This window comes from Hoplias malabaricus, chromosome 2 (genome assembly GCF_029633855.1).
Source record: "Hoplias malabaricus isolate fHopMal1 chromosome 2, fHopMal1.hap1, whole genome shotgun sequence".
In the NCBI taxonomy this organism is placed as follows: domain Eukaryota; kingdom Metazoa; phylum Chordata; class Actinopteri; order Characiformes; family Erythrinidae; genus Hoplias; species Hoplias malabaricus.
Genome location: NC_089801.1, coordinates 25,149,987 through 25,171,307, shown reverse-complemented (window position 1 = coordinate 25,171,307; position 21,321 = coordinate 25,149,987). Strand labels below are relative to the sequence as shown.

Below are 21,321 nucleotides of genomic sequence, written 5' to 3'. Positions count from 1 at the left end.
AATCAAATAAAACCACAATCAACACTGATCAAGTCTCTTTCAGTGCAGTACGGCTTGAGGCCAGCAGGGGGCTCCTGGTGGTCAATACTGCCCCTATAGCGCACTGAATGAAGGAGGGTGTAGAGATAACCACTTTTAAAGCGGTAGTTATTGGAAATAACGATTAAATTTAGAATAAAGAAATAACCATGGTTTTCATATAACTTCGTGTATTTATTCACGAGTAACGTCAATTGTTTTGTTGCTATAGGTTTTTCTATTTGGAATAAGTGCATTTACATAGACATGAGTGGATCAAAAGTATCATCAGTACATATTCATTTACATAAAGGTTTACAGTCTTTAAAAGATATATTTTTGCGTACACCAGGAAACCCTTGTAAAGAAAGCTCCAGATAAGGTTTCCTCGAACTCAGTTCATGTTTCTTCATGTCCTCGACTGCAATATTGGGGTTAGTTTGCTTCTGGCTAACGTGAACCGTTCTGAGGTTTCGTTTGAATATATCTTATTTCTTTACGATGATGAAGTCAAGAATGGGCCATGAGGCCTCCAGTACAGAAGTTTTATGTCCCATTATAACCATTCCAAGAACATAGTACACCACTGAACTGTGGTTTATTCGGTCGTATGCGCAAGACAGCGCCTACAGGACGTCCTTTAACACCGAGAAAACAAATCCACGGAAGTAGCGATATCCGTTCAGTGAAAGAGTCGATTCATTTAATTCCAATCTTTTCAATGAACCGCCCGAATCGAATCACGAGTCAAAGTAAATGATATCTGCCCAGTGTTTATGAACGTTGCGTATACAAGCCACGAAGCCACTGTTTTTCACAACACGTCCTTTTTACCAAGATAAAAAAGTATGGTACATATTGCCTGTGGATAATGCAAATACCACTTAATCATTATAAGAATCTTACTCAAGCTGAAATTATCGACGAGTGTGAAAAATGTGCTTAATAAAAGGTGATATGAACTAACAAATCCAAAAAGAGACTTTAAGCAGATGCATAACTCATTTATATATTTTATAAAATATAAAAAAAATTCAAAAACAAGAGTTGGTCGGATTTCTGAATAATATTTACTAATGATTCATCACGAATTACTTAATCGGTTCGTTGAAACGGACAGTTTTAGAGAGTCGGCTCGTTAAACTAACTCGAACTTCCCTTCAGTGGGGGACTGACATTCCAAAGGAGGTCGCAACTGGTGGCTGAAGTCTAGGTTGTGGCCGGAGAAAAGTTTTAAATCTTGCTATACATCTGAAGCAATTTCGGGAGTTTCATCTAAACGACTAGAAATACTCCATGCCATACACGGGACTAGTATTTTCACCGCTGGACGATTCATTGGTGAAGGATAATGTCTGCAGAAACGAGTTCAGTAAGTTAATCCAGAGGTTGTGATTGAGGGCGAGGAGCCGGGGGGGAGCTCTGATTTGTCTTCCCAAACGTCAATAACATCATTCGCCGCGTAACATTGGTAGGCGCCTTACTGCACTTCATTAATTGGACGGTGGGAAAGTGAAGGCGGTAACATGGAAACGCGGTCAAATCTAGGTTTCTTCGTCCTTTTTACTGCTTACATATCCATCCATCCATTGGGGCATGTATTGATTTATAACAGGTTTAGTCGAGTAAAAGTTATCGTATGAGTTCATACTCTTCAAATCGGAACCGATTGAATGAGAAATCAGTTCATATGTAAAAAAAAAACACACTCGTTATACTTAACTTGGCTGTCAACATTAAAAAGTGAGTGTGTTGTAATGAATCATTTTTAGCTTCTTCCTGAATTTGCCGAAAAAACATTAGAGGCTTTGGAGCGTTGAAATCCGACATAAGGGAACAGTGACACCTGGTGGCTATAAAAATAATTGCAGAACGATGCTGTTGGGACTTCACTGCGGAACATTAGGAACCCTCTGATGCTACTGTCCTCCAGTGTCTGTTCTGATCAACTGGTATTCATGTTTAACTCTTAAAGTGCTGCAGTAAATCATTGGATGTTGTCAACATTAAATATAGAATGTATGATACCAGTGGAAATCAAATATCACTTTTATATTAACAATAAGATAAGCATTTGTTTCAGTGAATCATGTAACCAAGTTGTACTGGGGTACAGTGGCATTTAATGGAATATGCTTCTGGGAACTGGGTTTTTGAAACAAAACATTGTAAAGCAGAGGTGGAGAACATTATCCACAATGAGCCAGTGTATCTATTTTTTTTCCCACTATTATCAGCTGGACAGTGTTATGATGACAAATGTTGTTTTACTAATACAATATCTTTTACTAATTTCAATACCTTTAGGGTTTTGTCTGTTTCTTCTCTGGTCTACAATTTTACCAGCCTTTAAAATCTGCCCCAATCCAATTTCTTACTTTACCCCTCTACCTGTTAGTTTCACCTTGCCCCTTGTAACTGAGTTACAGTGAGTTTTGGTTAAAATATTTCCATATGAACTGGGACAAACCTTCAAGAGCTTCATATGTCATCGGTAGGCAGTTCTGCCAGTCTGCAGTGGAGGAGCGAGCGGTGCGGAGCAGCAGCCTTGCTGCTTGTACTTAGGGCATCATGCCTCCAGTTTTATGCTTGTTATGAAAAGGTTTTCATTGTGATTCACAAGGCATTCATAGTGCGTATGTAGTCCTAACAACACGGGATATACATTAAATACCATGTTGTATTTCAGAGATAGATAAGCAATGCATACATTTTAGTTCTACACCTCTGCAATAGCATGTAGTTCTACACCTCTGCAGTTGTACTGGGAGTTAGATCCTCTGAATAGACTATAGTCTGCTGTGGAGCAGACTCCAAACACTTGTGATTGTAGTACATCTGGGGCATTTGGTGCTGGCGTTGGTGGAACAGATTTGTGTGACATTGCAGGCACAATAAAGATGGTACATTCACTAGATAGCCTTTACACTGCTGCCTGAGCATTGCTCATATAAAAAAACCTACTGCTAAAAAATCTCTCTAAAACTAATTGTAATTTGATGGAATGGCCAGTGTACTTGAATAAAATAATATTTTTATATTCATCATACATCATCAGCAGAAGTTGTGTTAGATGTAGTGCTGGATTTAAAATAATCTACAATTGTCCTTGCTCTTGCTTTGTGTAAGACCCCCCCACACCCTCACCCCACAATGGGGGGGGCAGGGGATATTTCATAAAATCTGTGCATCTTCAAGTGTATCTTCATTGTAAAAATAAATCAGGAGTGGTTTGTGGAACATTTATAAAAAGTTCATGGTGTCCATCGGCCTCCAAATTCCCCAAATCTCAATCCAATCAAGAATCTCTGGCATGTGTTGGAGGAAAAAAAACATTCTGATCCCTGGAGGCCCCACCTCACAACTGGACTTAAAGGATCTGCTCCTAAGTATGCCTGGGTAACATGGACAAAAAAATGTATTATGATAATTTTTTTCTATACTGATAAATATCTTGTCTTGTAAAAATGTCACAGTTTTAAACAAAAATGTTTTAGCGACAATACAGCTCTATCTAACAAATCTAAACCCTGATGGAAAATCCAGCTTCACCACCTTAGCACTTCAAGCTATGCTGTGAGATCTGGTTGTCCAGTTTGATCATCTACAAGGAAAAAAAAATGTGATCTATATCCTGTGTCAGGAGTGCATTTTAAAAATGTACACAGTTGCTAATTGTTGTACGCAGTTGCTAATTGGCTAGTTAGCTTTTTGGTTATTCAACCTGAACACCCAGTCACTCCAATTTGCTCAATTTTGCTAGTTATAAACACTTTAGTTATATTATTTAGCATGTAGCACCGTGCGGTGGCCTCTGTGTTTTATCAGGTGTAATATTTTTTTAATAGTTAAATAGCTAACTGCTAAATTAGCATGTACTCTAATGCTTCAGACAGATCATTCCACTTTGGACAACACAAGGGTTATTCACACTTTATTCACTATGAATTATTGTTCAGCACAGGGCAGTGCATGACCTGATAAAAATTGCCCAGCTGGCAAACTGACAAGTCTTTTTTTTAATCAACATTCCCTCACGGTCTGTTCAAGTAGCAACAGAACGTTACAGGTTTGGCTTTTAGTGTGTCACTCATAAAATGGTCCATTAAGAAAGGAACCAATAAGCTGTTTAAGCCAGGGCAGGAGAATATATGGTGTGTGTTCATGAAGCCAAACGTGGTGTATTTGATACACAACACATTTAAGTGAAACTGTTGAGTGTTCTATCAAATATATATCTTAATGTCATTGATTTCATACATATTGGAATACTATATTTTTATCACTCAAGTCTGAAGTTATTGTTTGAGACTAATCTTTGTGAATGAGCCAGTCTGGTGAGACTGGGAGCATTTGAGCTATAGAGACTGTGTATGGAGCTATCGCTTCAGTCTGAGACATTCAATATCCTTCTTCAAGAAAGCATGTTCGTTAAGATGACTGAATAGCATCGAACAGTGGCAGTCTTGTGGAGAAAAGTGTGTGTATCTGACGCCACACACTCCACACATGCACTAGCTAGCAATGAGTTATCAGCATTGTCCAGAAGATGCTGGGCGTGGGGATTGAGTCCTTTAGAAGGAGAGAATTTTTTTTTTCTGAGCTCCTTTCCCAGAGTTCATTCATTAGTTAGGCCTTGGACAAAAGGACGCTCTGTGCTTAACAGGAGAAATACATAATCTCAGCAGCATAGCATGGAAGGACCATTCAAATACATAAGAGTGAGTCAGATGAGTATTTTTAACAGTGTCACTCCCAGGTGGTGAGGTATTGGACAATGGCATCTGGATGCAATTTGTAATTTTGCTTCTGTCTTTCAGGAAGGAAATGGAAAAGTCACAAGAGTTATTCGCATTGGAACCAGGAAAAGTCAGGTAAGCTTATGATTCTTTATTGTAGTGCTTTAAGTTTCTGTCTTCATAATAATTCTGGCTTCTTAAAGGAAATTATCATGATTCAGCTTTGTCATTTTGGGACAATTCAGAATTCTTTTACACAAAAATGCACGAGACTGAAAAAGTTCTATCCTCTTTACTGGAATATGGAGGAGAACAGGATAAATCTATTCACCAAGAATTTTATTTTCAGAAAAATTATTGAATATTTGTCATCAGTTAAACAATTGAAAACTTTACGTTAAAAATCTACCATTTTCCCAGACAAAGGCTGCCTACACTGTCAGAAAATCTGTCACTGTGGTGGTTCCTTTTGCTCTCGTTGTAGTGGTACCCTCATGGGTTCATATTTGTCCCTTTAATTAGAGCACACAGTTGTACCTTATTCAATTATAATTGTAGATTTTAAAATTATGTTGATTTCATACACCCAGGACTTTTATTATGGTTTTATATATGACACAGTTCTATACTGAAAGACTACAAACATGTATCTCTCCTTCTGGAGAAGAGAATGTAATGTACCTTTTAAGGAACAAAACTGGACTTTTAAACACTGTTGTACATTTACACATTTTGTACATTTAGTGACCAATATTGTACCTCTACCATACATTCTTTCTGAGAGTGTATAAAAACATGTACTTGGAGCTTTCAGATCAATAAACACTATTAAATATAACAAAATAGTACTAATATCACACTATATATGCCACAATTTATTAATGAACATTTATTTAGTACACTTTTATTACAAACCTTTGTTTTGTACAATGTTTCTAATCTATATTTTGTTAATAAACATATACAACATATTGTTCTTAATTACAGGCTGTAAAAATATTTCCAAATTAACAATGCACCATTGCATCCAAATTAACAATGTATGTCACTTGTGTTAAATATTCTAATGAAGCTTGTTCAGTAAGTAATTATATGCTTATTGTGAACAGTGTATTAATATATGCCATAAAACACCTCATTAAACATTTGTGTTTTATTATTAATAACCTGTGCATTTTAGAATTATTTGTACATTATCCTATTAATACAGGGTTAATAACCTGATGGCTTGCTTTTATAAAGTGTAGCAAAGTCTAATTGCCATGCCTTAAAGAAGCAGTTAGGAACTGAGGGTGGATGTGTGAATGAGAGCGGGTGTGTCAGACAGTATGCTGTGATCAGATAAGTGTTGGTCTTCATCTGTCCACTCAGAGATTGCTCGCAGTGACCAAGTCCATTTTACTCTGGAGTGCCTTCTTTATCAGCAATTACTCAGATAATTTAAGCTTTAATTGGCACACCACTGCTGTTTGAACAAAACATTGTGACTCTATTAAAAAAAAAAAAACGTGTGCTTCACATTGTGTAAAAATATGACAATTCAAACAATAGAAATGAAACAGAACTTGTGGCTGGCGATATTATTGGCTCTGTATTAGAGCATATATGTTAACCTACTTCACAATGCAGGAAATGCTGGAAGTTGTAAACTAAAATTTGTTACTTAGTTGATTAAATAACCAAAGAGGAAATTACTCTTAACCCAGTTGGTGTCCTTTATGTTACGACACCTTTATGTTTCTAAAATACTAACGGTGTCCTTGGTATGTTCAGAACAGTTTTTATGGTATAATTTAACACAATAATGATAAATATCATTGAATGGCCCATCTCTGTGTTAACATAGTCTTCTGTAAGGTTGATGATGCTCCTAAAAGGATGTGGCCTACATGTTTGTAGACTGCAGGTCTTATCAAACCCTGCTGACTGATACATCTGTTTATGTTGCAGCTGGCTCGAATCCAAACGGACAGTGTAGCGGAGAAGCTAAAGGTGCTATATCCTGATCTGCAGCTAGAGATAGGTATGTGCACTTCACTGAGTTTAATCATCACCCTTCACACTTCAAAAAAGGGTTAATGTCCCAGCTTGGGGAGGAATACCAGGCAAAACCAGTAAGAGTCCTTGTGCATGATTCTACAGTTTGCTAAGGTTAAAATGATTTTAAATCTCTGAATAAAAGCACTTACTGAGTACTACAAATCTCAATAATTTAATGTGTTTTGGACTCCTTGAATCAGAAGCAAAAAGACTGTAATTATTTATTCTTTAAAGTCAACATGAAAGTAACACATTGTGTTTCTTCATGTGTCATATTTCTGTCTGAAACAGGACTATTGAGGGTTGGGGCGAGTATCATTGTATTTATGAGACTTGATTTAATCTGTCGAGCTTTGAATTCAGTAGTAAATTGCTGGTCTTTCTAAAGTGTTTAATGCATTTTCCATTCAAAGGGTTCCATTTTGGGGACTTTTACAAATTGCTCTATAACTTACAGCATTTTTTTTTCACTGCTTACCTTCAGTGCAGATAATGACTGTGTACACTGATGTGACTGTCGTATTTTTCAGACACGGTTTGGGGTAAATCCCATTTGTTGGTCCATAAAATTGTTGAAACACTCTGGCGTGAAATGTCTGGAACAAAACCAGGACTGGACGATATGGCCAGAAAGTATAATATTTCTTGTCAGTATTTAGTAACTTCAGTTACTTTAAAACTTCATTATCTTTAAAATGGAGCGCAATAAACTAATGGCAGTTCCCCGTAATAGATCAGTGACAGATGCTGTAAATAATGTATATTGAAATATTGAAAACATTTTTAAAAGTCATATTATTGTTATTGAAACATTTCTGTTCCAATATTTATATATATTGAATTATTGTCTAGCCCAAGGAAGAAACAAGAAGCATGTTGTATTTTAAATTATGTGGCACAATGTATGGTACTTAAAGACATAAACAAACAAGAAACAATTTAGTTTTACTTTTAAGCTTGACTATAAAGAATAGAAATTTTAATAAAGGAAGACTGGTCAAATTATGTATGAATATTATGAATATATCTATTTGTACAGGTCTCAATTCGTTTGTTAAATGTTCTGTATTTTGTTTTAGATACCCGAGATTTAAAAAGCTGCCTGGTTTGGCTATTTAATTATCAATTATGTTAAATCAAGTGTGCTAGTTATTAAAAAAATAATAAATCCAATGGCTTGTGGGCTTTGAGGGGAGTGTTCCTGCTTTTCTTATTTCCTGCTTTTCTTATATCTTATTTCTTACTCTTTTTTTTTCTTTTTTATTCTTTAAATTCTTTACTTTCTTGTCACACCATTTTTCTTTCTCTCTCTCTCATTGTCTTTTCCCATTTTTCTTTCACTCCTTCACTTCTTTAATCTCACTCTCTTTCCCCTTTCCCCCTCTTTCCCCCTCACTCTTTCTCACTTTCCCATTTCTACTTTCTCTTTGTTTTTCTCTCTTTCTTCTCAGCTCGTTCAGACAGTTGAGTAATTGTGTTTTAAAGGGGCTGTGTAATGTACACCACTCCTCCCGTCTCCTCCCTGATGAATCTTGTGTCTGTGTCAAAGGAGATCAGAGCTGATGTCAGGAATGGAGTCAGTTTGCACAATTACATTTTTGTTAAGTGTTTCCTATGTGTTTTTCAGTTGCCATGTCGACAATCGGGGATAAAATCCTGGATACAGCCTTATCAAAGGTAATATTATCAATAACAACTGATAATAGGGTGTCCTGACCAGAGAGTTATTAATAAGACAATAAATTAAAGCTTGCGTATATGGTATTGTGTCTTGAAACTAATTAATTGTAGTGTTTCTCTATTGTTATGGATATTGTTAATGTTTTTTTCCATTTTTTTCTAATGTATACAGTAATTAAAGGTAAAAGTGTCCATTTTCAATCAAACTCCTGATTCTGAAAAATGGGATATTCTGAAGAGATTAGATGAAATATTATATTCATCAAAAAAAAGAAGTCAAAGGTCCAAAATTGGCTTGAAAATGTGACAGATTTACAAGTCATAGAAGCTGTTGGTGCTTCTGCTGCAGAACACAGGCCACAACATGATTGAATGAGAGTTAAATATGTCATTAGATCCATTGGAAAATGCAACCAACTTCCAAGACTGAACTCTGGAAGTATGAAAATAAATCTCTGTAGATTTTTATAAAAAAATTGTCAGACCTATTTAACAGAGTGGAAGCTGTAAAATTGTAAAAATGGTTTAAACACACTACCTGCACAGGAAGGTATTATATATTTAGTTACTGAGGAGTTTGTGTACAATCTTTTCTTACATGTCCATAATAACTTGAATTTCCCCTAATTTCTTTGATTTTATCTTCAGTTATCTCTGGTAGTTGTTGTCCAGATGTAATGTGACAGAGACTGTTCAAAATCTTTGTCCCTCTCTATTGTTACAGATTGGAGAGAAGAGCTTATTTACCAAAGAACTGGAGAATGCCCTTGAGAGAAATGAGTAAGCCTTGCCCGCCATGTCCAAACTGAAGCTCTGTTGAAGAATCCTGCACACAAAGTGACCAGGCTGAATTAAGTCTTACTCATGGTCCTGTAAATTAGCATAACTAAACAACAAACAGGACATTTGCCATGTTCATTATGCTAAATCCTGTATTTGGAGGTACTTTTTTGCTTATTGCGCCATCTGCTGTGGAAACGCCTACACAACAGAAAATTCTAACATTTTGGCACCTTGTCCCCACAGGCTTTTAAAAATGTATGCAGAATTAACTCACTAAGGTGTGAGCAAGGAATTCAGAGACGTTAGATCTAAAATGCTGTATTTTACAGAAACCTAAAGTCAGAATGATTCACAGTGTCAGTGATAGGTATCAGCCCAGTGTGAGAGTCAAGATGGAGTTCACTTGTTTATGGAGCCATATTTTACAAATCTATGTCAGATGCATTTATTATGGAAAATTAGTCAAGAGAGCATGAGTACATTAGACAAATTGTTTTATATTATTGGGCGGCATGGTGATGCAGCAGGTAGTGTCGCAGTCACACAGTTCCAGGGACCTGGAGGTTGTGGGTTCGATCCCTGCTCCGGGTGACTGTCTTCACCCACCATTCTGGACCCACCATGACCCTGAACTGGATAAGCGCTTACAGATAATGAATAAATAGTATATTTTTGTGAAATGTAGATCATGAAAGACATAAATTCTTTGCAGTATTGTGCTGAGAAGCATTCTCTTTCAACTGATGTTCATTTATTTATTTATTTAGTCAGTTAGCTTAAATAAAATAATTGGTGATCAGCACTGAATATGATCCATGACCCAAATCCTATCTGCTCTGTGGTGGTCCTTTGTGCAAACAGATGGACAACAGTGTGCAATTGTAGATCTATGAAATGGTCCCTTATGGTAAATTTAGCAGATAAAATAAAGAATGATTGTAGATACAAGGTTCATGTACCTAAGAAAGTGGCTGGTGAGTGTGATTTTGATGTAATTGCTATTGTTCCACAAATGAAATAATTAAACTTGTACTGTGACTTCTGTAATTTTTTTTTCTGTTTGACCAGGGTGGACCTTGTAGTGCACTCTCTGAAAGACCTGCCTACCTCCCTGCCTCCTGGCTTCACTATTGGTGCTGTTTTGCAGTATGTCTTTGCATTTCAACATTAAACAATTTTTAGGTGTTTTTTAAGCATTTTCTAAATTCATATCAGGAGAGGTGTATATGATTTAGTCTTTGTGACTTAATCACCAAACATTAGGTTTGAAAATCGACCAAATGCTGGCACAAGGAGCTGTTTTGTACTGTTGTTTATTGTCTACACAGGAAATTAGGAATAAATGAATTAATACTGTAGTAGTATCTACTGTAGTGAATATCAATTCTCCTTCTGCCTATGCGCACTATGCTTCTGTAATGAGTCACTGCCTTAGACTCCTAACTCTACAGTTGCCTACCTCTGTAACAGGATTAGAATTGTCCAGGCACTCTGGATAAGAGTGTCTACAAAAGGATATTATTATAATTATTAATAATGTAAATATATACCTATTTATAATTACTATTTGATTTTTGATATATCTAATATCATTTTTTGAGTTTATAGTTCTGCCATATGACAGTGACTTGATTTTTTTTCATGGATAGTATTACAAAATTCAGACAGCTGCAGTTATCTCAGCAGCTTTTGCCTTTTCAAAGCCTGAAGTTAGTTGAAATTTTACAATGTCAAAAGGTAGACTTTTAGTATAAAATTCCACGTCAAATGTCATCAAACGTATACTTGTCACATGGAACTTGTTTCACAAAGTTGAAGCAGTTGCGCCTGTATTTGATATAATTTTGAAATAATTTGCAGGAGGCTTTATATTAAGCAGCTCACCTGAGTTTAGTTTAATGAGTTTAGTGAACAGAAAATAGTTTGTATATAAGGCAAGACTAATTTTACTCAGCCTTGGTTTGTATAGATTGACTCTGCTTTTTTGAAAACTGAGTTTGTGAATTCCTTAGGCGTGAAAATCCCCACGATGCTGTGGTGCTCCATCCAAAGAATGCTGGACTCACCTTGGACAGCTTGCCAGAAAAGAGGTATATTTATAGATTGTTTTTCTTAGAATATCTAGTATCATATTCTCAGTCTAGCCTAGGAAATTTGTTTTTAGGCCAGAGAATGGTCTTACTCATTTTGACCTTGGTGTCCTCTTTCAGTGTGATTGGCACCAGCTCACTCCGCAGAGCCGCCCAACTGAAGAAAAGATTCCCTCAACTTGAATTTGAGAACATTGTATCCTTTTTTCACCCATTGCTCCTCTGCATCTTATCCAATTTTTCTTCTGAAAACTATGGTATTAATGTTTAGTTGGTACACTTCAAATAAAGTTAGGTGCTGACATTTTGATCAGTGATGTATCAATAATTCAGCCCCAGCTGATCCAGAAGTCCAGGATGATTAAGTGCAGTGGATTTTTCAAAAGTTAAAGACACTTTGAAAATACACGTCTTATAATAAAAGCAATGCCTAGTAATGCCAACTCTTCAAAACGTGACATCAGCAGCTCTGTCTGTCTGCGCTGACATCAGAGGAGCGGTACCGATCGGCATCATATGGTTTCAGGAGAGTTTGAATATCACATATTGTCACACACTCGTGATTCTTCTGTGATATGAAGCTGAATTCTGCTTCTTATTTGGCAGATTTTTCTTGGAAACTTACAGTTTCACTTAAAATGTTGCAGTAGCCTACTCCCAGTGAAAAGTGGAGTAGGGAAATGGGATTCACCCTTATTGTTCCCTTCGAAGCATGTTGAGCAGTCCAGTGGCATTGCTTTGTTGCATTAACAACAATGGTAGTATTTTGTTATAGAGTGTAAATGTGAGGGGTTGGTGTGACATAATTGGTGTTCAGTGTAACTACATGGTTCACTGCACACGTAAAATTCTTGAATTGTTTATCTTTTACAATGGATTAATAATGTACTTTCCTTCTAGTTTTATATACTAAATAAACCAATTGCAATAATTAATATGGCAAGATACTATCATTTCAACAGCACAGTATTTTGGCTGTGGTAGTAAAGTTTTCTGGTGTTCAGCACTTAATTTTCATGTATATTTGAATGTTCCTTTACCGGCCTGCATTAGAGAGGGAACCTGAACACTCGTTTGAAGAAGCTGGACGAGAAAGATGACTATGCTGCCATCATTCTGGCAGCAGCTGGTTTAAAACGCATGGGCTGGGAGACCCGTATCAGTCAGGTACCGCATCATATCTTTATACACTTTTAAACATAAAGCATGTGTGCTTAGAGTGGAATCATAGCACAGATCAGTTTATTCACAACAACAAAAAACAATTCTGTGGGTGGTTCTTAAAAAATACTCCTTTATGTGTGCTTTTAATCCATAGCATCTTTAAGGTATAGTCGCTTAGTAGAGACTTGTTTGTTTATATAAAACCCACATAGAACAATATTGAACAGCTTTAGTAAAAGTGAATGTTGTCTGTGTTAATTGACTAGAGGTAGATGGAGGTCAGATTGAAAAGTGCTGGAGTAATCCTTTAGAGAATCAACTACTTCTTCTATGGCTTTGCTACAGATGCTCAGATGTAAATCATTAAGGTGGTACCACTATATTTATGTATATTATTTAATTATTTATACCAAATTGTTTCATTAATAAACAATAGTTGAAACTTTATCAAAGTTAGCATCATATGCTAATTTACATAACAATTCATGATGGATTTTGTGTGTAAATTTTATACAAAATTCTGATTATGCATTTCAACTGTCTCGTTTTTACACATTTTAATTTGATGAGATATTAATAATAACGTTACTTAGTGATATTCAGAAAATATTCCTATTACACTGCATAAGTACAGACTTTTATAGAAAACATGGGTCATGTGCTAACTGAGGGTTGTCATGTTTTCTTGACTTGTCCATGCTTCAACAAATTCCTACTAATGTCAAACGTAGTAGTCAATAGTAAAATGTCAAATAGTTTACTGGAGGCAGAATCTGAAGATTCATGGAGATGTTTATAGGTTATTAAAGCATAATGTTGCTGTTAGAACCAAATAATATCATAATAATTTTACAGAAATTAAAAATACCAGCTGCTGTTTAGACTGGGTTAAATAATAATGTCACAATAAACAGGCCAACATGAGATGATCTGCTGTACAGTAGTTTTTAAGAATAATTCTTCCAGCAGTGATCTGTTATATATGGTTTATATATAATGTTGGTTTAAAAGTCTGTGTCTATTGTTTTTTCCACCATGTGCTAAATTTCCTGTTCAACATGGTCTCTTTCAGGTCCTGGGCCCAGAAGACTGCATGTATGCTGTTGGCCAAGTGAGTGGTTAGATATATTACCAGTGAACCCTACCCAGTATAACTGTGATGTAGATTTCAGGCTTATGTTATTCAAGCTTGGCTAGGTATATTTGTGTACAAATATGAAAAGGAAGGTTTTATCCTGAGATCATGGTTTTGCAAGGCGTCACTATAGGAAACACCTGTGTAACCATCTGTGTCAACGGTTGCTGAATTGAGCAAAACACTGCTATACCGTTGTAGGTTTTCTGCACTAGAACAGATGCTGCAGAGTTCATAATGAAGGGAATCATACAGTCATATGTCTGTTTTTCTTTATTTTTAATTTACTTCATTATTTGAACACAGCAGCTGTCCTTCACATTAAATGTAATTTTCATGAGGAATGGACAAGTAGAAATGAGAATTACTTGAGAATAAAATCTTTTGTACATTGACTTCCACTGGAAGTTAAGAAGGGCTTTTTTTTTGCTATTTTGGATATTTTCTTTGGACAGCGACATGTGCAAACATTTAGACAGAACTGGTGAAATTGATGGTCAAAAAAGACAGAAGACATAATTGTGCATGTTTAAATGCATAACTAAAGTCTATTTACTGAATAAACATACAGGAAAAATAATAATAGTGTGACTTTTGAAATGCTATGATAAAGGTATGGTATTATATACACTATATAGCCAGTGGTTTGTGAACGCTTCCTGCACTAATATATCTTCTGAAAGTATGTTTATTAATGAAGAATTTACCATCCCCTTTGCTGGAATGATTCACACTAGGTGTTGAAACGTTTTTGTAAAAATGTAAACAATTCCTTATTTTTATTGTTGAAAAAAAATTTCCATTTAATTTTGGCCAAGAACATTTGCAAAACGCTAAAATAAATGCAGGTGAATTAACAACATGCAATTCAATTGGCTAAATTTAATTTTTGTAATTCTTTTTCTCAGGGAGCACTGGCTGTGGAGGTCAGGGCAAGAGACAGGGACATCCTGGAGATGGTATCCATTCTTCATCACCCAGACACTGTACTGCGATGCATGGCTGAGAGAGCCTTTCTCAAACAACTGGTTAGTCTTCCTCACTCACACATAAGGCATTGTAAAATCTGCTTTCACAATTGTTTACATGTTCAAACTTATAACCATAAATTAAAGAGAACTTGATGTGGAATTCAAACTTAGTTTTACACTTCTAGTGTGTCAGAGAAGTGGAGTAAAATGCCTATAGCTATTTCCTGGTATATATCTACAAACCTTGGGGCTCATATTAGCAGCTTAAATGTTGGACCTACATATGGAAGTCCTCCAGGGTCAGTGATGGGAGCAGAATCTGTTAAACATAGGGCCCATGTGGGCCCTCTAGACTGAGATGAAATGAACATTTGTTCAGTAGAGACAGTCCATGGACGGAGGTGTACTGGCTGATTATGATTTTGTTTATATAGTTTATATTCAGCAAATGATCTTGAAAAGACAAAGGGCTCATATACAGTAAAATGCTTTTGACCACTTGTGTTTTCTTGTTTTATAAATATTTCTTTCTGCTCTTCTCTTAGGAAGGAGGCTGTAGTGTGCCAGTTGCTGTTTACACAGAAGTGAAAAATTCTGTGGTAAGAAATATACTGGCTGTCAGTCACTGATCTGGGCTGCTAGTCACTTTAGCTCAAATGTATTGACTGTTTGTCAATGTCTAAACTGGATTCACACTACAAACCCAGTCTTTGGTAGTCATTGTTTATTGTAAGTGAACATCATTGGGCTGTGGAGCAGTCGAACAGTGATCTCTGTAGTTGACAGAGCACCAAATATGTTTGGGATGAGCTGGAGTGGTATTTTTAAACAGAACTAAGAATCAAATACGTCTTTATCAGTCAGGAGAGATTAATATCCATGATGCCATCAACGTGGGCGTCACGGTGGCGCAGCAGCTAGTGTCGCAGTCACACAGCTCCAGGGACCTGGAGGTTGTGGGTTCGATTTCCGCTCCAGGTGACTGTCTGTGAGGAGTTTGGTGTGTTCTCCCTGTGTCTGCGTGGGTTTCCTCTGAGTGCTCCGGTTTCCTCCTACGGTCCAAAAAACACACCTTAGTAGGTGGATGGGTGACTCAAAAGTGTCCGTGAGTGTGTGTGTGTTGGCCTGTGAAGGACTGGCGCCCCCTCCAGGGTATATTCCCGCCTTGCGCCCAATGATTCCAGGTAGGCTCTGGACCCACCGCGACCCTGAACTGGATAAGGGTTACAGATAATGAATGAATGAATGTCATTAACATGCGAATTTGAATGTGTTATTATAGTGAGGGGTACAGTGCATTAATTTTTATACTTTGGTAGCAGTGAACTTTGAGAAGCCTAAGCAAAGTGAGAGGATTCCTCACCAGGACAAAATCAAGAGTAAGATCCTATTTATTTGGATAAAGTGTAAAGCCCTATTCGGTTGGGATTTAGTCTTATCACTTGAACTGGGGTAAATATTACAGGAGTATCTCAGTGGTTTTAATCCTGTCCGGATAGAGGATTTCAGTCATTTTTCCAGTGTGTGTGTTCCTGTTTCAGGAAAGATTCCTGAGCCTTTTACCTACCGCAAGACAAGCAGTAAAAATAACCTCTGGTTATTTATATAATCCTATATTAATCCTGTGTGAATGGACATGAGTGAATATTCCCTCATATCCTGGGGGGGGAATAGTTTTTTCACTGGTTTTCTCAAGAATGGAGGAGCTGGAGGGGGAGATTAGTGATATAATATATGCTTTGTACGAGGCTAAGAACAATTTCATACACAAATCCACAACAGGACCTAAAGAATCACTCAGTGTAGATGTCTGATAGCTATTGGTAGCTGCGAATCCCCCATAAACATTACTGACCAGTGTTAAAATTACATTACAATGACAGAAACATTGTTCATTGTTCAAATAAATACAAAAAACAATAGCATGCCAATGTCATAAAGCAGCATTTTTGATATGGTACTAAAGTAAACTAGAAAGTTTATTATTAGTTATTTTAATACTGTCACAGCCGTGTGATGAAACAACATTTAGAAAAGGATTTAACAGGGTTTAAACGTTTGTCAAGTTTGTTAAGTTTTTACCTTTTCCATCATGGGAATTATTATCGCAGCCTTTCACACAAACACCGTTGTACTGTTTCAACAATAAAATGGAGTGAATGAAAAAAAAAAATACTCCATGTTGATTAACTTAAAAAACGGCTTTGACCACAAAAGAATCCTCCAGAATAGTGGTGAAATGGTATGATATCAGTACAGTGTTTCTGTGGCTTAATGCTATGAGATTTTCACAGAAATATTCCAATATCTAGTGTAAAGCCTTCCCAGGAAAGTAAACAATGTTACTGCAGCAAAATGGAACAAGCTCCTGCTTAATACCCTTAACTTGAAAATAAATAGATGAACAGGTGTCTACCAATGTATGCCACTATAGTGTATACTAGGGCTAAAATATGCTATTTTTCTGGTTGCAGCTCTACTTGACAGGTGCAGTATACAGTCTAGATGGAGCGGACTGTTTAAAGGACACCATGCAGACCAGTGTTGAGTTAGACAACAAGGTTTGTCTAGACACAATCAAACACTCACTTTTTTTTCTCTGTACCTGTTTCTTGATTATATATATATATATATATATATATATATATATATATATATTACTGTCATCCCCTGTACATAGTAAAGAAGTCATCTCACTGACACACCATAAACTTGTTATAATGTCTAATAATAGTGTCTAAGTGGTAACTGACAGTGCGACACAGTGGTGCAGCAGGTAGTGTCGCAGTCACACAGCTCCAGGGACCTGGAGGTTGTGGGTTCGATTCCCACTCTGGGTGACTGTCTGTGAGGAGTTGGTGTGTTCTCCCCGTGTCTGCGTGGGTTTCCTCCGGATGCTCCGGTTTCCTCCCACAGCCAAAAACACACGTTGGTAGGTGGATTGGCAACTCAAAAGTGACCGTGAATGTGTGAGTGTGTGTGTTGCCCTGTGAAGGACTGCCCCCCCCCCCCCCCCCCAGGGTGTGTTCCCACCTTGCGCCCAATGATTCCATGATTTCAATAACCAAATATTGATTGAAAAATGAAAACCAAACTTACTTGTGAAATGACAAACCTTTATTCTAAAACCCTTGTTTTAATAAGGAGGCTTTTAGTGGTATTCTGTTTTAAAAACACTGTTTACCTCAAGATTAAAATAAAAACATATATAAGGCTTTGCAGTCATTTTACTCTGTGTTTCAGGTGGATGAGAGCACAGAGGAGCATGTCAAAGTTGGAGTTACAGCAAATAATATCTCACTGTCTGCTCTGGATGCTGCAGAAAAGCTGGGTGTGGACCTGGCAAACCTTCTTCTCACTAAAGGTGCTAAGGATATCCTTACCACTGCAAGGCAGCTTAATGATGCTCTGTAATGGCTTTCTTTTAGCTCTAGAGAATACAGGCCCTGTGGAGGTCCTCTGATCCACACAACAGACTTTTAACAGTCAAATTGAAAGCTGCACTCATTCTACCTGCAACATTTAAATGAAAAGGTAGTTTCATATTGCCACTGTGAATTTGTATCCATCCACGTATATGGTATTTACAAGAGCCGTTAATTAAGTTCTCAGTATGTATATATTCTACTAATCCTGTAAGGGATTTTTAAATTGTTCTATGAAGTTCTACTTTCTAAGGGAATATAAAGAACTCATCAAGCATTTTGATAATTAAAAAATGATAAAATTAGTGTTGTTGCAATAACTACATAAAAACGAAATCATTCTGAGTAACATAGGTATGTTACTGAAACTTCGTTGTTTTTATGCTGTGTGTGAATATTGATTGCAATACATTAGTCCTCCACTCTAGAGAGTGGATTTTTCCCAAATTTTATAAAAAGATCTTAGTAGAATGTGATTTTCTGATGATAAAGATTGTTGTTTTTCTAATACAATTTCAATGTAAATTTTTCAGGGAATTTACAACGTAATTGCTATATCTAACAAGAAGTTAAATGTGATTAAATAGAAAAATAAAAATACAATACATTTCTTATGTTTTACTTCATACCTCTACTGAGAACTTATTTAACGGCACTTCTATAGCTACACAGAATGGACAAAGTACCATTTAACCAGAAATAACAATGAATGGACCTGTCCATATACTACTGTGGCCACAGTGATGATTACTCTTTTAGCCTTGACGACTCTGCTAGGTCAATGAAAACTGAGCCATATTGATTCTCTCTAGCAGCAGAATATCAAAATATTGACCAGGTATCTCAAAATAATCACTTATTTTCTTGCAGTATTGACCTAGATTCACATAATAACCATCTTAAATATGGAAAAACTACTTTATTGTATTAAAATCAGAAGTCAAAAAATGACTCAGTATTTTTTTTATTATTATTATTATTTTTAGGAATAATTGCTCGTTTCAATATTTCAAAAATGCAGGTCATTGTCATTAAGTAATTATTTTGAGATAAGTCAAGAATGTTATTTTCTCCAATATACTGGCATATTACTGCCAGGAACACCTGGTGAATGGTGGAACAAATAGGTCATTCTGTGCTGAAAATTAATAAATACATTTTCTCAGTTATAATGTCAAGTATCTGTAACTGCATAAATATCGGTCTTGGCTCTTTTGGTGTCATGGAGTTTTATCCACTGTTGTCATTATGGTTTCTGATGAAACACCATGTCACAAATATCATAAGAATATGCTGAATATGCTGCCACATTTACTCTTAAACTTATATGGTTTAGCCTTATGAACAGTGTCTTTACAATGTCACTGTAACAGCATTTGGTGCTGCTATTTGTTGGACTTGGGCTGTTAGTATTTTATGACATGCTGCCAAACACTCAGGAGACCCTGACATGATTTGTAACATACTCCCAACAGTGGTGCAGGAAAAAGCTATTTCACATTTAATTAACGTTTACTAAACAAGGTCGAATCCACACAAAATAAATACAATTTGTGGCCTGTCTTCTAAAACATGTAAAGGAATATGCAAACGAATTACACATGTATATTGTCCCCCTACCTTGAGATGTGCCTTATTGTCATAATACAATCATGAGCTATACTTGTGAAACTACTGAAATTATTATTAAAAGGATTTTCTATTGATTGTCTGGAAGTTTCAATACTCGCACTCACAACTGTGAATATAAACATCATTCATAAGAAATTGAACACATTTCATATAAATCTTAAGTCCAGCTCACTATAACTACAACACTTGATATTTATTCATTTTAGTACTTAAAAAAAATCTTAGAGCACTAACACACTAATCTCTTAAATCTCAAGAACTGAATGTGCTCAAATTGTTACTAAAACTTGTATCTATAAGATGGTAAATTGGTATCCATGGCCCCCCTGAAATAAAGCCCTTAAACTCAAGCACTAGTTATCCACATTACTTGGTGATGTTTAAGCAATATTTCCCTATTTGCGTTGGAACATTGTTATTTTTGTCGATACAACAATAAATCTCTCATCTGAATCCTGAGGTAAAAACACTAGTCAGCTTCATTATCTGCGCTGAGAATTTGTAAATAGGATTTCAATTTTCCGGTTTAGAGTTTGAAAAGCTAGAAAATAGTAACCAAACTAGAAAATTAATTTTTACTGAGGTAATTTAACCCAACAAATTTTGGAGTAGGTTCTTCGCCTCCATACATAATAAAAAAGTTAAAAGTACAAATTATAGTATTATTAATGTAAACCCACCGTAAGCTTGGAGGCTTTAGCGGGAACACCTTGTTAAATAAAGTTACACCACCACGTATTTAACTCCTGAAATAACTAAATACATTTAATGCAACACTATTCCCACAAAACATGAAAATTCGTTAAGAGAATCAAGTGTTTATTCTCAAATGTAAAAAAGCACAGACGTTATATCACAGGAGTTGCTCTTTTTCAGAGTAGTTGGGTGGCCCTTAAAAGGGCCTTTGGGGGTTTGCTGAATGAGTCAGTAATCGGAGTTCACAGCTTAGTATTCCTGCGACTGTGAGGACCCTTTCTTTCCCGCCTTGCCAGAGCTCGGTGCGGCCTGGCCGGTCTTCTTGGGCAGTAGCACGGCCTGGATGTTGGGCAGCACACCACCCTGAGCAATTGTCACTCCTCCGAGCAGCTTGTTGAGCTCCTCGTCATTACGAACAGCGAGCTGCAGGTGACGGGGGATGATACGGGTTTTTTTGTTGTCTCTAGCAGCATTGCCCGCCAACTCCAGGATCTCAGCGGTAAGGTACTCGAGAACCGCCGCCAGATAAACTGGAGCTCCCGCACCAACCCGCTCAGCGTAGTTACCTTTCCTCAGGAGACGGTGAACACGGCCAACTGGGAACTGCAGCCCAGCACGAGAGCTGCGGGTCTTGGCCTTAGCGCGGGCTTTTCCTCCGGTTTTGCCTCGTCCAGACATCTTAGTTTGAGTTCTTCTCTGGCTTCTTCTAGCTACAAGAAAAATCAGTGAGGATTCACGGAGCTTTGGTGCAGTATTTGAGGTCAGGCTCAACCCACCTCTACCCCCGCCCCCTTATCGCCATTGGTCGCGTTTACTCCGGGAAGGTTCTCATTGGATATGGTCACAAATGGTCGACCGGACGTGTGCTCTCATTGGCTGCAAGCCGTTGTGCATAATCAGCGCAAACTCAAACACCAATCAGAGCTTCACCGAGGGTTCTGCACGCTG

The 21,321-nt window shown here is 36.8% G+C and overlaps 2 protein-coding genes across 2 annotated transcripts; one reads left to right on the top strand and one right to left on the bottom strand.

The window, feature by feature from the left end:
• Positions 1-1,186: 1,186 nt before the first annotated feature.
• Positions 1,187-19,734, top strand: hmbsa (hydroxymethylbilane synthase a). The gene is made up of 14 exons (XM_066658948.1): positions 1,187-1,390; positions 4,839-4,892; positions 6,708-6,780; positions 8,425-8,474; positions 9,202-9,257; positions 10,329-10,406; positions 11,273-11,350; positions 11,471-11,546; positions 12,404-12,517; positions 13,587-13,625; positions 14,558-14,677; positions 15,166-15,219; positions 17,095-17,181; positions 17,864-19,734. Exons 1-14 carry the CDS (start codon positions 1,370-1,372, stop codon positions 18,032-18,034), a joined length of 1,071 nt encoding a protein of 356 aa, XP_066515045.1. The 5' UTR covers positions 1,187-1,369; the 3' UTR covers positions 18,035-19,734.
• Positions 19,735-20,483: 749 nt separating this feature from the next.
• Positions 20,484-21,127, bottom strand: h2ax (H2A.X variant histone). Its single transcript, XM_066660627.1, has one exon. The coding sequence runs from the start codon at positions 21,049-21,051 to the stop codon at positions 20,623-20,625; it is 429 nt and encodes a 142-aa protein (XP_066516724.1). The 5' UTR covers positions 21,052-21,127; the 3' UTR covers positions 20,484-20,622.
• Positions 21,128-21,321: the final 194 nt, after the last annotated feature.

What these genes read in the sequence shown, in the direction of transcription:
- h2ax (XM_066660627.1), bottom strand. Translation starts at nt 21,051, where the DNA reads ATGTCTGGACGAGGCAAAACCGGAGGAAAAGCCCGCGCTAAGGCCAAG.
- hmbsa (XM_066658948.1), top strand. Translation starts at nt 1,370, where the DNA reads ATGTCTGCAGAAACGAGTTCA. An exon ending in AATGCCCTTGAGAGAAATGA is followed by an intron (nt 9,258 to 10,328) that starts GTAAGCCTTGCC and finishes CTGTTTGACCAG; the next exon opens with GGTGGACCTTGTAGTGCACT. An exon ending in GACAGCTTGCCAGAAAAGAG is followed by an intron (nt 11,351 to 11,470) that starts GTATATTTATAG and finishes GTCCTCTTTCAG; the next exon opens with TGTGATTGGCACCAGCTCAC.